At 42.3% G+C, this 17,956-nt stretch overlaps 1 protein-coding gene across 2 annotated transcripts in view; it reads left to right on the forward strand.

The window, feature by feature from the left end:
- Nucleotides 1–17,956, forward strand: part of SPIDR (scaffold protein involved in DNA repair) — a 1,065,859-nt gene that overhangs the window by 986,990 nt on the left and 60,913 nt on the right. For both annotated transcript variants that reach the window (XM_073631564.1, XM_073631565.1), the window contains 2 exons: nt 2,204–2,347; nt 4,819–4,878. In XM_073631564.1, coding sequence (XP_073487665.1) covers nt 2,204–2,347; nt 4,819–4,878 — 204 coding nt within the window. The remainder of the gene's footprint in view (nt 1–2,203; nt 2,348–4,818; nt 4,879–17,956) is intronic.

Consider the following 17,956-nt stretch of genomic DNA (forward strand, 5'->3'; position numbering starts at 1 on the left):
CTGCCAGGCTTCTCCGCTATCTTCTGCTCTTTTGCTAGCGGTGGCCCGGTCTTCTCCGTCTTCTTCCCTCTTCTCTTCTTCCGATGTTGACACAACGCTCTCTCCCACTGTAATGCCGTGTGCGTGGTCCGCAACGACTTATATAGGAATGGGGCGTGGTCACTGGGTGATGTCACTCGGTGATTCTGGCCCTTATTACGTCACAGTCCCCTCATGCCCCGGGAGTTATAGGAGTTATAGTGTCTACAAAATAGAGGATAGATTTATGGATAGATTTATGGCATTTTTATTATTATAAATTTTTTTACTAGTAATGGCAGTGATGTTTTTTGGGACTGCAACATTATCGCGGATAGATCGGACACTTTTGACACATTTTTGGGATTATTGGCGATCAGTGCTATAAAAATGTACTGATTACTGTGTAAATGTCACTGGCAGGGAAGGGGTTAACACTAGGGGGCGATCAAGGGGTTAGCTGTGTTCCCTAGGGAGTGATTCTAACTGTGGGGGGATGGGACTGTCTGGGTGAGGAGACCGATCATTGTTCATACTTAGTATGAACAACAGATCGCTCTCCTCACCCCTGACAGCACGGAGATCTGTCTGTTTACATTGACAGATCTCCATTCTTTCTCTGTGTGGAGCAATCACTGGTGGCCAGCAGTCATCGCGACCACCGAGCGTGCGCATCGGCCCCTAGTGGTCAAAAGGCGAGCCGACGTACAGCTACAAGGGTTCGCCCAGGGGAGCCAACCTGCCACAATATAACTGCGGCAGCTGGTCGGGAAGGGGTTAAGGAAAGCCACAGATGGGGCAGGCATCTTGCTGAGAATGATGAGCATTGGGTATTATTGTCCCTTCACATTAAAAAGTGTGTTGTGTTTCCCTCTGTCCTCGCATAGAAATTAGCAGGAGTAATGGAGCTGTGACGGGCTACTATTCACCTGTCAATGTCTCATTTAGTGTGCTTTTTGTTTAGCGTTTGTGCTTGCTGTAGAATTTATTTGCATTATTTTTGCAGTTTCCTGTCAAATTTGCAGCTCTTCTTTCCTGAATGGCTACCAGGTATACCCACTATATTGTGATTGGTTAGGGACCCATTGTTTTGGTCACCTTTTATATTTGTTTGAGAGTGTATGGTATATATATTTGGGTTTCATGTATCAGGAAATTGAACACTCAGGGATGTGTTGCTTCAGAACATGCATGTAAAAGTAGGTATTCTACCCTTTTTGCAAGCTACAGCTTGTGAAGTTTTGACAACTGATAAAACTATCCCATATTCTGACTTATCGTGTCTGTTTGTATAAGCTGGCATTTTGAAAAAGCTCACATTGTCAATTTTGACGTACACATGGGGGTAAGATAATGGAAATATTTGTGGGGAGGGCAAGGTTGAGAGTTAGTCATCTTATGACATGTAGCCTTGATGTCTCCATACATAAACCATAGTCTGATTTATTTCACATGACAGCTAAAGAAGGTTACAGTGTTTTTCAGCATGCAGAATCTGATAAGATTTTTAAAACCTTCTATGCTGAATAATAAATAAAAGTTTGTGTGACAGTGAAATAATATTTGCTCATATAGTAAGCATTTTTTAATTTCAATGACCAATAATTTTAAACTGCAAGCTGTCATCTAAATGTATAATAAAAAAAATATATATATATTTACTTATTTTACATGTCAAAAGATCTCCATAGATCTTAAAAAAAAAAAAAAAAAAACGTGAGCACAATTGACTTCCTGTCCTAGAATCCCACTAAAAGACAGCACAGCTAATCTCTCCCTAGCTTCCTAAATGTAGATCCCATCAAAATTTCAGTCTTTTCTGGTTGTACCAGGAAGTACTGAAATCAGAAACAGGCAGGCAACTAGCAATTGCAGAAGAGATCAGCAACATATGTAAAGCTCACCGCACACTTTATAATCTGTACAATTTCCTTTGGATTTACCAGCAACTATGTAGTGCAATGACCTGCCTGATTGGATACAAATTGAATGGATAGTTTAGATGGGTCCGTTTTTTATAGTTTTGGTAAATTTATTTTAGAGATTGTACGAAGATTGTAAAGTCAGGTTGTAAAATGGTGACATTTCACATGGGTTTCCTGTAAGTTATGCACAATGTGTTTTGGTATGTCTTCTTTGTTGTTGCATGCTATGTGCTGCGATATTGATTGTTTTTTTCTCTTAGATACCCTGTACTCTGCCTTCTCCCAACTTCTGTTATGTCCTTGCTTTAAGATATGAGGAGGGCAGTGACAGCATCAAACCAGGAGATATAGTGTCAGATCTATACCTGCCTCCTGTCATCCACAGTCTTGATGAAATTCTGCAGGTAACCATCTACATGTCTATTATATTTCATATAGTGTTTGGGTTTTGAAAACCGATCTCCCTCCTCTTCAACTTTTGGCTTATAATTTTTTTTTCTTTTTTGGGGGGGGGGGTAGTTTTGACAGGTACCTGCTCCCACCTCCGTTCGGATTGCCTAGTCAATCCGAGTGGAAGTTCCCCTTACATGTCCCAGAAGGCTGCGTGACCATTCACAAAGCTAAGCACGACAGGCAGCTGGCTGTGAAGCCACAAGGAGTCACAGCTAACTCCCCACAGTTAACATGCCAGTGCCAGGGACCCAAAGACCAGTAAAGAACTGAACCAGATGGGAAAGGCGCTGGATCCTTGGACAAGAGAGTGTCTGTCTGTTTAATAAAAGTCAGCAGCTACAGTTTTTGTAGCTGCTGATTTTACATTTTTTGCAGATCTGACTGAAGAACCGCTTTAAGGTATGTGGCATATAGTCAAGTAAATATTCCCTAATTGTACAGTACAGGACACAGGTTAGTCATAAACTATTGAGCTATATGTTGCCATCTTCAGGTGATTGGGCACTGGCAAAGTTGTTAGGGCAGTCCCATATATACTTTCTCCCACCCCCAGCACTTCTCTTGCTATTGCCCTTAGGTGATAGGAGAATGCAATTACTTCTCTACCTCTGGAAATGTTTTCACTGAATCTTCTGTCAAGATTTTGGCTGCACTGTTATGTGCCACATGGCTGAGACTCTGGGAGCCTACTGAATCCTGCATTAAGCTCTTACCTTGGCACATTGTCAAAGAGGTTGAGTCAGAAGGGTACTACAAATGTCTAGGGATGGGGTCCATCAGCTAGTGAGGCCCTGTTTCTGAAGACCTCCTCTAAGGTATGTCTGCCTGAAAAGGGTGAAGATCTGTGATGCCCTCACAAAACAGAGCCAAACAAAGGGATCATAGTGTAGTATTTTTTATTGTAAAACATAGATAATCCAGCAGAATGACAGTATGTGAAAGTTTAATCGGATCAGAAAGATTTACACTAAAAGAAGCAGGTTACAATATGATGTCATGTGGTTGAAGCCTAATGAACAGCCCGGCAAGGCAGCCATATTCTTATAGCCATATTATTGAAATGGCTGAACAAAGCTTCTGGTACTAATATTGCTGAAACCTCTTCTGCAAATGGCCATCTTCCTATAGCCCGAAGCAGTACAAAAGATGGACCTGAAAGCCAGACTTCTAAATAAAAAAAAATTATATATGTAAAAATATGTTTAATATATGTCTGAAAAACATGACCGCTGTAAATACATTACCTTTAATTTTTATTGTTTGCTGCTGAATCCTCTGTTGGAATCTCCTTAAATCCCAATGTTTGTTTTAAGGAAATTTAAACTTTGGTTTAAACGTATTCAGGGCTAAGTAAGCTGGCCAAGTGTTCAGGCTTGGCTGCACAGGTCCCTACAACTGCAGCACAAGCTGTTCGCCCCGCTCAGTGGTACTTGTTGTTTTGGGGGCTATGACAGTTGATCCTGCCAGTTGGGTGCAAGGTAATAGTAGGAGCAGGCACTTTAAAGTAGAATTTCAACCAAAAAAGATAAAAATATATAGCCTATCAAATTTGCTGTAGCTTCAGGCCAGAGATCCCCTCCAGTACATTTCTGCCTAAAATCTTCTCAGTCTGATAGCCAGCATCATTAAGGGCCAATTCACACTGGTGAGATGCCAGACATTGCATTGATTTGCACTGAATTGCTCTGCACATCACATGTACTGTCTGTGCGATACAAACTGTATGGCAGAATTTGCATCACATTCATACCAAACTCGTGCAGGACCCTTTTTTTGTCTGCATGGGCGTTCGCATCCGTGCGATCCGATTCCTGTCCAAATTCACAGTTCGCATTGCGATCTGTGAACCGATCTGGGGGTGTCATTAACTTTGTACTGACGCCCACAGTGGTTCGCAGAGGGCAGTGTGAACTGCCTGCGAGTCAGGTGTGATGCGGGAACCCGCAGTGGCTTTGCAGGGTTTCCCGAATCGCACCAATGTGAACCGAGCCTCAACCCACTTCTCTGACCCCATCTTGTCAGCACATGCCTCTTTGTACTGCTTCCACTCACTCTACAGCTATGATGTACAAGAAGAAGATACCAGGTTAAATTCAGGTACTTACACTGCTTTCATCTTCAAAAAATGAGTTTAATTATGTATTAATGATTACAGAGCTGCATTCATTTTTGTCTTTTATATCTGCCTGCATTTCAGTTTTAAGGTTCCAGCTATGCAGCCTTACACTTAGTTTGTTTGATTTTAGCATTTGAGAGGTAATGACACACTACATCGTGTCTTAGATGTGACACAAATTACAATAAAAAGATAACACTAATATAGAAATGTTGCCATCTATTTGCATTTTGTGAATTATGTGTTGAATTTTAGCTTTCTAGTTTACCTAGCTGACTGTTATTTCTCTGTGGTTTTTCATTGTAGGTGGTTGTTCTCAGTCAGCGATGCAGCTTTTGGGCAACAGTGATATATGTGAGGCCTGAGGTAAAGTTTTACATTTGTGCTCCAGAGAGTTGATGGTTTAGATTTAAGTGTCGACTATTGCTGAGCACATATAGAAATGAGCCACGAATGACACTGCAGCAACTCACAAAGATAGCTTTGGGAAATGTCTTATATTTACTATTAATTGTCTGCACCTTGATTTAATTAACTCCAGCCAAAGCAGTATTGTAATTACATGCAGTTAAAGTGATCATTTAGGAAATAACTTGCATGTACAAATGAAAGGGGTGTATGTTTTTAAGTTGAAGTAGTTTGTTTTGAATATGGGGATTTAAATATTTAATGTAGTTGATATTTCTTTATAGTGTTGAATAACAATTTATTTTTACATTGCATAAAAAAGAGAAGGAACCATGTTCAATCATATGAGCAGGGCCCAGCTAAGATAATACTTTTTTTTTTTTAATTATTTCTTTTGCGCCTAATTATTAAGAGTAACAATAATAATAGAATCTCCAAAATAGAATTCTGTTGTTGCACTCTTTGGAGATTGGTGACAGTAATAGAAAAGCCCCACCCAACAGACAGTTCAAAGAAAGCATTACTAACTGGATATTGGTCACCTGGACAATTAGGCCTCATGCACACTGGATGTTAAAATAACGTTATAAAAATGCCAGTAGATTTGCAGTGAGTTTTTCAACATTTTTGCAATAGTTATTTTTAGCTTTTTTTTTTAACAATTTTTATTTATTTTATTTTTTCAATGGATCAAAAAATGTTAAACGCTGGTGAGCCACGTTTTTGAGCATTTATCGGCGTTTATCAGTTTTTTTTACTTTAGAGCATTTTTACAGCTCAAAACTCCTCTTAGAGCCCGCTAGTTTTGGGGGGTTTTTTTTCAGCCAAAAAACACCCCAGCCAAAAACAGTTGATAACAGCCTATGTGTGCATGGACACATAGGATAGCATGATAGGGAGTTTGACTGTAGAAAAAAACGTCTGAAGCCAAAAACAGCAGCTGTAAAAACATCCGAAAACGTCCAGTGTGCATGAGGCCTCGGAGTGAATCTCTCTAGTGGGTGTACAGGCAGCAATAAAAACTTGAGGGTTCCTAACTCCTCACCACCCACCTGAAGGTAGTGATACAGATACCTTTCCCATGTTCTACACTGTAGCACCCCCAGATCAGGCCACATTAACTGGCCAAATCCAGTCCCTGGACCAGAGCATGATGAAATCCTTCACCCAGGAAATCTACAGTTTCTGCCACCTCAAACCCATGGTTATCTTCAGTGCACATATCAGTTGATTTGGAAAGGACAATGGTATATTGAGCACAGCCAGCCTGTCCAGTGGCAGCCACTGCAGCTCTTTGGAGCTGGCCAAGGTCCCCAGGAACAGGATGCCATTGTATTGGTGGATGTTGTGTTCAGGGTCAATCTGTCGTGGTTAGGCCAGGCAGCAGCATAGAGAGTGAACACTAGCTTGCAAGCTGAGAAGTAGCAGGACCAATCTTTTCAGTCAGTGGCATGGTGGCGGGTGAAATGTTAGTTGGTAAGCATTTTGTGGTGTCTGGGTATGGAGGACAGGATGAGAGAAGGTATGGTAGGGAGGGTGCTGAGGGGGGCACGGGATGAGAGGAGGGGTTGATGGTTATATAGGTTGAAAAAAAATGCCATCTAGTTCAACCAAAAAAAAAAATACGTATAATAAATACATAGAAAACCTCAATATACAGAACCCTATACCCACAGTACATCCAAAGGAAGGCAAAAAAAAGCATGGTCAAATTTACTCCAGTAATGAAAAAAATTCCTTGATCCCCTGAAGGCACTCAGATATTCCCTGAATCTACAACTTATGAAAGGTAATATCCAGTTATATTTTGTGCATTTAGGAATGCATCCAGCTATTTTTATAAAACAATACCGAGCTGACCAGAACTAGTTCTTGAGGGAGCCTATTCCACAATTTCACAGCTCTTACTGTGAAGTAGCCTTTCTATACAAGAAGATGAAAGTGGTTCTAAAGCCTTAAGGTTTTTTACCTTAATGCATTCTCTGATGTAAAAAACCTTCTGGAACCAGGATTGTCCATATACTTATGGGAGTCGGATCTCAAACAAGTGTTGTGCCCGAGAGCAGCAGCTCTCTCCCTCCTCAGAGAGTAGATTGATGGCAGCAGAAGCCATTGCGGGGGGGCGTAGCTGAGCCGTGTCGACCAAGCGGGGGGGCGTAGCTGAGCCGTGCTGCCTGTGTCAATAGATGCAGGCAGTGCGGTTGGGGATTGAACCTACACGAGTGCTTCCCTAGGAAGTTTCCTAGGGAAACACTCACTGAAGAGGAGGAGCCAGGAACCCAGCAGGGGACCCCAAAAGAAGAGGGTTGGGGTTGCTCTGTGCAAAGCCAGTGCACCGAGCAAGGTGTGTATAACATGTTTATTATTTTAAAAAGATGAAGGTTTGGAATTGCTTAGTCTCTTTTTGTCAAGATGTACAGAGTGCCCCTTGCCATTTGTATTGGCCTTAAAGCTAATCTCTAGCTTTCAGTGAAGTTTTAATAGTTTCAATCGAACCACTACCTTCGCTAACAGATGCAGCAGCTGTGAGTGCTGTTTAAATAGTATGTAGGCTCTACTACATACAGTATACAGCACTGTGTTCAAGCATAGGGAGAGACACTTCCCATCTCGCTCCTGGAACAAAATTGAGCTGGCTTAAGTGCTGCTCAGCCATTGACAGGGAGCTTTGTATTCTATGAATGAAGTCAGAGGTTGTGACATCATCCGCCCGCTTCTCTACCTCAGCCAATTACAGAAAGATTCTATTCATTCATAAAATACAAAGCTAGCCATGAAAGGCTGAGCAGCACTCAGCCCAACTCTATTTTGTTCCGGGACTGAGACGAGAAGTTCCCATCCCTCTGCTGGAACACAGCGCTGTATACTGTATGTAGCAGAGGCTACATGCAGTTTATACAGCACTCTCAGGTGCTGCAGCTGTCGGTAGTGGACTGTTTATTTAATTATACATAGTGATCATGTTCCCTTTTAATCACTGCTTCTAAAGAGAAAATGTATTCATTTCAGCTAATCTTTAATCATAGCCGAGGTCCTCAATACCTCTCATCAGTTTATGTCTGCACTTTCTCCCGTTCCTCAACTTTTTTTTTTTTTTTAACTTGTCCCCAAAACTGAACTGCATATTCCAAATAGGGTATATTTCATATAAGAAAGTCTTTTTCTGGTGATGCTGAGAGGAGCATCACTGGCATCCAGAGAGGAGAGACAGTAGTTAAGGGGATAGTACAGTGACAGGGGGGTGCAAGGTCAGAAGAGGAGGGTGCAAAGTAATGGGAGAGATAGAAGTGCTAATAGAACTGGTGGATTGGGATAAAGGGTGACAGAAAGGAGAGCATATAGCAGAAGGTGTAGGGGGATACAGAGTAATAGGAGGGATGGTGGCACTTTTGACAGTTGATGGCGGAGTACAACTGGAAACACAGCCAGTGTGTACCAAGGTGGCCAAGAGGGTCAGCATGACAGCAAAAAATCTAGCATTTTGAGAATGAAAAATCAGCAATGGAGGCGCATGCGCAGAGTCTCCTAAGATGGTGGCGTAAGTAACTCCACACAGCCCCGGCCAAACAGCGCAGATAGCCATGGGAACCAGCTTCCAGGAGCTCCCCAAACCACGGGAGACGGCTGAGGACTCACCCGGGCACCATTTTATGCCAGGCAGGCACGTCAGACGAGCCCACGGGACACAGTTTGAGACCTTGGAAGGTCAGGCCAATTCCAAGATGGGGGCCGTGTCTCAGCCACGAGACCAGGCCACAGAAGAAACTTCCACAGCAGCCAGGCAAGTTATACACCCTGCAACCCTCGCAAATGCCCCACAGATACCGGGCCTTGACCCCACTCTTGCCACGCCTTCCCCTGCATCCACTGTGTCACTAATAGAGCGTTCTATGGGGTCTTATGGTTTGTCCTCACTGGAAGTAACCCCCACTCACCCAGACTCCATATCTGCACAAGCTGCACAGGCTCTTGATGTTACCTTTAATGTATAGTTACATAGTAGGTGAGGTTGAAAAAAGACACAATTCCATCAAGTCCAACCTATGTGTGTGATTATGTGTCAATATTACATTATATATCCCTGTATGTTGCAGTTATTCAGGTGCTTATCTAATAGTTTCTTGAAGCTATCAATGCTCCCCGCTGAGACCACCGCCTGTGGAAGGGAATTCCACATCCTTGCCGCTCTTACAGTAAAGAACCCTCTACGTAGTTTAAAGTTAAACCTCTTTTCTTCTAATTTTAATGAGTGGCCATGAGTCTTGTTAAACTCTCTTCTGCGAAAAAGTTTTATCCCTATTGTGGGGTCACCAGTACGGTATTTGTATATTGAAATCATATCCCCTCTCAAGCGTCTCTTCTCCAGAGAGAATAAGTTCAGTGCTTGCAACCTTTCCTCATAACTAAGATCCTACAGACCCTTTATTAGCTTTGTTGCCCTTCTTTGTATTCGCTCCATTTCCAGTACATCCTTCCTGAGGACTGGTGCCCAGAACTGGACAGCATACTCCAGGTGCTACATTGGCTTTTCTCCAATCAGCTGGTACCATTCCAGTCAGTAGACTATCTGTAAAAATTAGGAACAACGGTCTGGCAATCACTTGACTGAGTTCCCTATGTACCCTTGGATGCAAGCCATCTGGTCCCGGTGATTTATCTGACTTATTTTCTAAAATCTCAGAGCTGCTGGACAAAGGCTTGACCCAAACTGCTGACAGGATCACAGGGGAAATCAGAGCAGATTTTCAGGACTTGGGAACCAGAATTGAACACAGAGAGCATAAGCTGGATGTCACTGTGTGCAGGGCAAACCAGAACACTGACCCTTTGCATTTTATGCAGGAGCAGCTTGACACTGCTCAGGCCCGGATCAATGTTCTCGAGAATCGCTCGAGGAGAGACAACTTTCGGAACAGAGAGTTACCAGAATCCATTACTGATGTCCAGTCTGCGGTACAGGACGTTATCAAATCCCTGATTCCTTCGGTCCCAGTACATAAATTGGAACTGAATAGGGCCCACAGGTCCTTTGGCCCTCCCAGGAAGGATAGATCTCCAAGGGACATTGTAGTTAAACCACACTTTTACTCCATTCAGGAAGAAGTGATAAAATTCTCCCGCCAACAGGACCAGATACAGTTCCAGGGGAAAGCCATACAAATATTCACCGACATTTCCCCGTTCACCATTCAAAAGAGACGATCATTAAAACCCCTCCTGGTGGTTCTCACCAGGAAGGACATCAAATACCGCTGGGCATTCCCATTTGCCCTGAAATTCGCCTACAAAGGTAAACATCATGCTATTCACAACTTCCCAGAGGGTGAGCGTCAGCTGCTGGACCTTAAGCTCATCACCCAAGAGTCAGCGATGGATACTTCTAATGCATAGCAGGAAGTAATTCCCAAGTCCCACCTCTCCACTATGGGGCACGGCCAAACCCAAGAGAGTCAAAGATAACCTACCCCCCTGATGTAGTGGCGCATAACTCACATGTGTAAAGAATTTATTTTCTCTTCATCCTTTTATTCAGGCTGGAAATGAGACCTGTACACCATTACCGAGTTTTGATTGACTTTGTCCTCAACACACAGGACTGTTGCTAGGGTACAGTTTAGAGGTCTTTACCTAATTTTCGTCACCAAGACTGAACCTCTTACGTAGCAATCTACCTGGTTCAAACCCCCCCCCCCCATCGGCAATGTCTCCCCCAGTTCGATCTTCTAAACTACAATACCAAAGGGAGTGACTGTTAGCTGTTCCCGCATATTTGAAAGTTTTATAGTTTTTTTTCAATGCTGTCAAGGGCTGGGGCTGATGCCTTGTGCCTCCACCTACTACTTAGGCAGGATGTTCCCTACTCTGGGTAGTAGGAATATAGCCCTACATACGGGCTATACTATAGTTTTTGTTCTGAATGAGGAGAGGGAGTCTTCCTCTTCCCCCCATTCCGGGCTTGATAATGGCTTTACGGTTTACAAAATATTGCTGATATGTCTCTCTCTTTGCTCTCTCTTTTCCCTCTTTACTAACTTCTTTTCTTTCCTAGCCTGCCTACCGATGCTTTTTCCCTGCAAGGTGAACTTGGATGTGCTAACCTCCCCACCATCGACCAATTCTCTCATATCTCCTACATGGAATAAGGTAAGTGACCATGGATTGAGTATCATTCATTCCCTTCTGCTCCATGGCTAATGACAACACTACACCGCCTCCCCTACGCATAATCTCCCATAACACTCAGGGGCTAAACTCACCAGTCAAGAGATGGAAGGCCTTTCAGGTTTACCATTCTCGTCACATAGATGTGGTCCTCCTACAGGAGATTCACTTTCCACAGTGGTACACCCCCTCGTTCCTACATGCACATTTCCCTATGTTTTACTTGGTTAATGCTGAGGACAAGACAAAGGGAGTGGCAATTTTATTTTACAAACACTGTAAATTTAACATTCAAATGGAACACAGAGACCCGGAGGGAAGATTCCTACTAGTAAAGGGTACGATTGACAATAGATTATATACATTCATATCTTATTATGCCCCCAACAGAGGACAGATCAAATTCTTCCGACAAATGTTTAACTCCCTTGGCCCACTGACAGAGGGTGTCATAATCTTGGGAGGTGATTCTAATACAGCGTTTGATACTGGTCTTGACAAATCTAAATCCCTTAAAGCACAACTGGTTATACCCAGCAAAGCTAGCGTCCAAATAGCGCAACTGATTTTTTTAGTCTAGATTAGCTGACGTATGGAGGGAATTAAATCCGACCGCACATGACTTTACCCACTTCTTGAACCCACACCAATCTTACATATCGCATATCGATCACATTCTGCTCTCAACCCATCACATTCCACTGGCCCTTACGTCCTCTATCTTCGACGTAGCTTGGTCAGACCACTCCATGGTTTTACTGTCATTGCGTTGAGATATCCATAGGCAACATGCCTCTCATTGGACTTTCAATCAATCCATTCTAAACGATCCCATCAAAGTAGCTGAAATACAGAGGGCTCTGCAGGAATACTTTTGCCTCAATAATGTGGGTGGTGTTTCTGCAGAGACTCAATGGGCAGCCCACAAGGTGACCATTAGAGGTAAACTAATACAAATTGCAGCACAACAGAAGAAAGAAAGGTTGGTAGAAATAGAGAGACTGGAGAGAGGTTTTATCACCCTGAGCAAACGACACAAAAACTACCCCACCAAAGTCCCTAGTTCTACTATGGATGCTGCTCGATTGGCCTTAATTTGGCCCTTACAGCTAAAGCGGATAAATCTATTAGGTGGACTGGAGCCAAGTTCTACCAGAGAAAAGACAAGATAGGACCCATGCTCGCCTCTAAATTGTCCTCCAGACTTCACTCCCATACCCTACCCAAAATGAAACAGGCTGATGGCACCTTAACCCTGAACACAGCGCATAATGAACACATTCCAGGAATTTTATGCTGACTTATATAAAGCAGATAAAAACTCAAACCTCACTCAAGTAGAAGAATTCTTAGATGAATTACAATTGCCAACACTGACAGATAATCATAGAGCAGAAATGGATGCTCCCATTTCCACTGAGGAGGTTGCGGAGGTTATCAAAACATTAAAGTGTGGGAAGGCACCAGGGCCTGATGGGTTTTTTAACGCTATATTATAAAACTTTTTCTGAAATCCTAACCCCATACCTCACTAGATTCTTCAATTCCATGACTAAGGGCACCCCAATAGGTAACCAACTTAATATGGCATATATTTCCGTAATCCCCAAACCAGGTAAAGACGCAAGCCAGGTATTGAACTACAGACCCATTTCCCTAATTTATAACCACTTAAAAATCATAACTAAAGTATTAGCAAACAGATTAGCGTCCTTCATAGGTCTATATGTCCACAAGGACCAGGTCGGGTTTATTCCTGGCCGGCAGGGACCCGACCAAGTGCGAAGAGCGGTGGACCCTATAACAATATTACAATCGGACAGGGAGGGAGGAAATAAACAAGAAGGCATGCTATTATTGTTGGACCTTTTGAAGGCCTTCAGTTCAGTATCCTGGGCATATCTCTTTGCGGCCCTCTGACGATTTGGCCCGAATATTATATATATTATATATATATCCTGGAAGCCTTATACTCGACACCAGAAGCTAGAATTAGACTTCAGGGGCTCTTCTCTAGCCCAATCACAATTGCCAGGGGCTCACGTCAGGGCTGCCCCCTGTCCCCCCTGATATTCGCTATAATGATCTAATCTTTGGCGATAGCCATTCGCAAACATCCGAATATCGGGGGGGTTCAGTGTGGCCAAGTAACTCAAAAATGCACCCTATTCGCAGATGATCTGCTGCTCTTTATGACCTCCCCAACCTCCTCCTTACCTGCAATATGTTCAGTACTTAATAAATTTGCGGCAATATTGGGCCTCCGAGTAAACAGGTATAAATCTCAGGCTTTGAATGTATCTCTCCCAGGCTCACTAGTCACCCACTTACAGGAAACCTATGAATTTGGATGGAGTAATTCCTCCATTAAATACTTGGGACTTAATATCACTTCCAAGATTGAAAGCCTGTATCAAGCAAATTATCCCCCCAATGTATCAAAAACTAGAAGCCAATCTTAGGAACTGGGAGTCGCACAACACAACTTGGATAGGCAGAAATAATTTGGTCAAGATGACCCTTTTACCCAGGCTTCTATATCTGTTTCACTCCCTTCCTATCCTGATTAGGAGGGATCACCTGAAAACCTTTCAAGGCAAACTTACTAAATTCATATTTAATCTTCCCAAACAAGGGGGGCTAGGTCATCCAAGTCTTCTATGGTACTATCAAGCCGCTCGATTAGCACAATTGTCCACGATATACCTTAAAGTTGAAAAGCCAGACTGGATAGCCATTGAAAGACAAGCAGTACCTACGTTCACCCTACACTACTTATTATGGTGCCCACCCAAAATCAGACCCCCCCATCCTTTCTCCAACTCTCTCACACTCACTCTCTTTGTGGGATTCGCTTAGGATGCTTCCCTCCCTGGTCTCTGAATTGCAACCATTAGCTCATTTATTTCAAAATCCTTTATTCCAACCAGGCATGGACATTAAGGCCTTCAAGTGGTGGCTGGACAAGGGGGCGTACCACACTTTCTCTCTTGTACGGGCCCATTACTCCTTAAACATTTTGAAAAAGAGCTGGATATCCCTTCCACAGAAAAGTTTAGATTTCACCAGATCTCTCGCTTCATCCACTCCATCTGGAAAAATAAACCTAACCCTCTAGGGTTCATGAAATACGAAAGCTGGTGTGGACAAGCCATGGAGCAGAGGGAAGGGATTTCTGTGATCTATGAGTCACTTGCTACAAATTCTGATAAATAACCCTACATGATCGCTTGGGAAAAGGACCTCCAGTCCAATTGGGAACTGGAGGACTGGTACGAGAACTATTCTCAATCGGTCAAAGACATCTACAATACCTCGCTCATAGAGTCCAACATCAAAGTATTTACGAGATGGTATTTAGTGCCTACAAGACTGGCTGCTACGTTTCCTTCCACCTCGCCTCTGTGTTTCAGGGGCTGCCAGGGACTGAGCTCTATGATCCTCATTTGGTGGGAGTGTCCCAGATAGGACCTTCCACCTTATTCACAGGGTCACAGGTTGTGCTATTCCCCAAACACCCTCGATTGCCTTGCTCAACGGCTTAGTGCCGTGTGTACCTAAACTCACCCGTAAACTGATTCTGTTTATTTTGACAGGAGCTAAAATTACCATAGCCAAAGTGTGGAAGCTGCCCTCAGTATCACTATTATCCATGATAAGAAAGATTTCCTGGATAATGGAACAAAAAAAAAAATGGTCAGTTCCTTATTGGACAAGACCAAACAATTTGAAGCAATATGGGAACCCTGGCAGAAAGACATCCTTTCCTCTTCCCTTCTCTATCCCTCTATTTTTCCTTTCCCTAGTCTTGTCTCCTCCCTTTAACTTCTCCTTCTAACTTTATAGTTTTTCCGTCTTCTCTTATGAATTCTCAGGTATGGACACTGGTTTATCATTCTAAGTTCAGGTGTTTAGGTTATGCTTAAGTCCAACAGGAACTTGAACTTGTATCCACATTAGAGTTTGAAATACCCTTTAGACAGGGTAACATAAAAAGATAAAGATATTTCACCTCTTCCCTAATTAGGGCGTCTAAAGACGACACTGGACACTGGAGGGGGGACCTTTGCACCTCGCTGGACACGGTATGATCCTTTTGGGGTGTCTGGAGGGGAGCGGAACTCCAACCCTCCCTAGAGTAGCTAGATGTCTTACATGATATTGAGTTGCCACAGTAAACGGCACATAATTATTTTCTACTCTGTTCTCATTGTTTAACCGGTATGTTGACCAGTAGCCTATTGTTACATTATATGATTTCACTGTGAATTCTACTGTTATGTTATTTCTCTGTTGAAAAATACAATTTTAATGATATAGAAATCAGCAATGGCAGCCTTTGTTTCTCTCGAGAAAGGTTATCTTTAAATTATTTGAAATGTCATATTTAACATAAAATACCCCCTTGTCCAGTATATTATGACACCATAACAGCATATTATTGCTGATTAGCACTGCTTAATAGGGGTTCTGCCAGTATATTATTGTACACAATGGATTCTTGTACATGAAAAACATGCAATGTGAAAAATATATTTTTAACCCGAACAGTCTGTAGGTTTTCTGCTGTGTTTTTTTGCAGTCTCGGTGTAGGTTAAGCATAAATTTATAAGTTCGATTATGGCCATTATAGAGTACATGAGTGAAGTTGGTATGCAGTCCGTCCAATTGGACTCAACTGACAATTTCTGTACAGAATTATCATTAAATAAAGCTTTGATGAAATACAAGAAAGTAATGCAGGGCATTTCTAGGCTAAAATTTTTAATTGATGTGAATTTGTTTTTTGGTTACATAATTAGATGTAAACTGCTCATCAGTCATGCTGTCAGATAGTCAATTAATCTGCACACTTTAGCCACCAGAAGTAATTTTATCTTTGTCTTATCTTGTTGATGTGGTACAAGTTACCACTGCTGCTACTGTCCAGTGTCTGGAAGAGAAGACGCTGACATCTGATGTCCACATAGCAGTGTCCAGCTCTTATCTCTTGGTTAGGTCAGTCTGCACCTACATCAGTCTTCCTGTCTGTGTAGCTGGAGCCAGGAGGCATGCAGGCTGAATCTTGCTGATTAGTCCTAGCCAAGATCATCCTGGCATGTGGCAACACTGCCTGTTACTGATGAAAGGCTATTAGCATCCACTTGTTACTAGCTGATACAGTCAAGTGCTAAAGGGGATCCAAAAAGATGCAGCTGGACAGCATTACTAACAAAAACAGAGAAGCTCTACAGTGCTTGCAGATGAATATTGGTCTTCTCTGTCCCGTTGGCTCAGTCGAATGGAAGCTTCGTAGCAGTGTCTTAAAGTGAAAATTCTTCAACAGTCTTTCTAGGGCCAGACGGAAATTTCTCTTTGGGGTCTTTTTCCACCCAACATTCTCACTTCTTTGTAATTTGATTCAGTTGGAAAAATATGTGGAGGTAAAAAACATTAATTAATACACCATGCAACATATCTATAAAGCAGAAAATCGGACATCACCACACATTTACTGCAAGAGAATATTCCCAGTGCATGTTTCAAATGACAGGGATTAAGTCGCCACCATAAAAATATGCCATGCTGTGTGTTGGGAAAATAATAGTACTTGGAAGAGTTCTTTTTTTTTTTTTTTTTTTTTTTTTTTTTTATAGGTAGCATGCATCATGCCACATTCACAATATCATGTTATTTTGTGCAAGAGAAACATTTTATACTGGAATATTGAATAATAAAAAATGGATACTGCATATTAATTGGTTGATGTAATTCAGAGGGAAGCCCTCAGCCATTCCTGCAGTTCTCTGTATTTATATGGCATCATGTCAGCCTCTGTTCTGCCTTATTTTTGTTAGGCCTGGTACACACTAGTAGTTTTTTTTTTTGTTTTAACCCAGCAAGGCTGAATGAAAAAACCTGACAGCTCTGGAGGAACCGATGTACTAACTATCAAATGTCAGTACAGCTATCTCCCCTGCTGTGCTATTGTGTTTTGACAGGGGGACAGCCCCCCGCCAGAACACTACGGTCAGCGCTCTCAGCCAGTGGCTGACAGAGAAGCTGAACAGACACCCCATGTGCATAATGAGGCCTATACACAACATAAGTGTGTCAATACCCTGACCCCAACTTCTTTATTCAAAATTTTAGGCTTCTCCTTTAAGGCCAATTCACACCAGGATTTCACAGGAAAACAGCACGCGTGTGGTGCATTCAAAATGCTCATTCATTTGAAAACACACCACGCCATGGGAAAAAGTAGTGCTTGCACTACTTTTAAAAACATAGTGCACCACACAGCCATGTACTGCGGTACTATGCGATTTGGTGTCTGCGAATACACTGCATTTGCAATCTGCATTTGGAGTGCCAATAACATTACATTGGAATCTGTACGGCTCTGATCCCCTCCAGTATGGGAAACACGTACTGTACGTGCTTTTCCCGTACCGCATTCCGTTGTGAACAGGACCTAAAAAAAAAAAATTATTAATAATAAATGATATCCATTATTTGGCATGTAAGTGATATCTGTAGCCGTCTACAAAGCAGGGACATATAGTTAGAAACAACGTTTTTAAAAAGAAAAAAAGTGTTCCATTGCTGTTTTTCATATTCACAGTAAGGCCTTATGTACACAAGACATTTTAAAACCTCTCCTGAACGATTTAACTTTACAAATAGTAACGGACGTCTAAAAACGTCTGTTTTGCCGCGTTTACATGCCGTGTTTACATGCTGCATTTAGCCGCATTTGCGTTTAGAAGTTTTTTTGTTTTTTTTTTAAATAGTCAAAAATGTATCTCCATTAAAAATGCCTGTAAACAAAACGCGGGGGAATGCGAGTTACCATGTTTACACACATTTACAAGCTGTTACAGGCATTTGGCGT

The sequence above is a fragment of the Aquarana catesbeiana genome, linkage group LG05, assembly GCF_042186555.1.
Source record: "Aquarana catesbeiana isolate 2022-GZ linkage group LG05, ASM4218655v1, whole genome shotgun sequence".
NCBI classification, from domain to species: domain Eukaryota; kingdom Metazoa; phylum Chordata; class Amphibia; order Anura; family Ranidae; genus Aquarana; species Aquarana catesbeiana.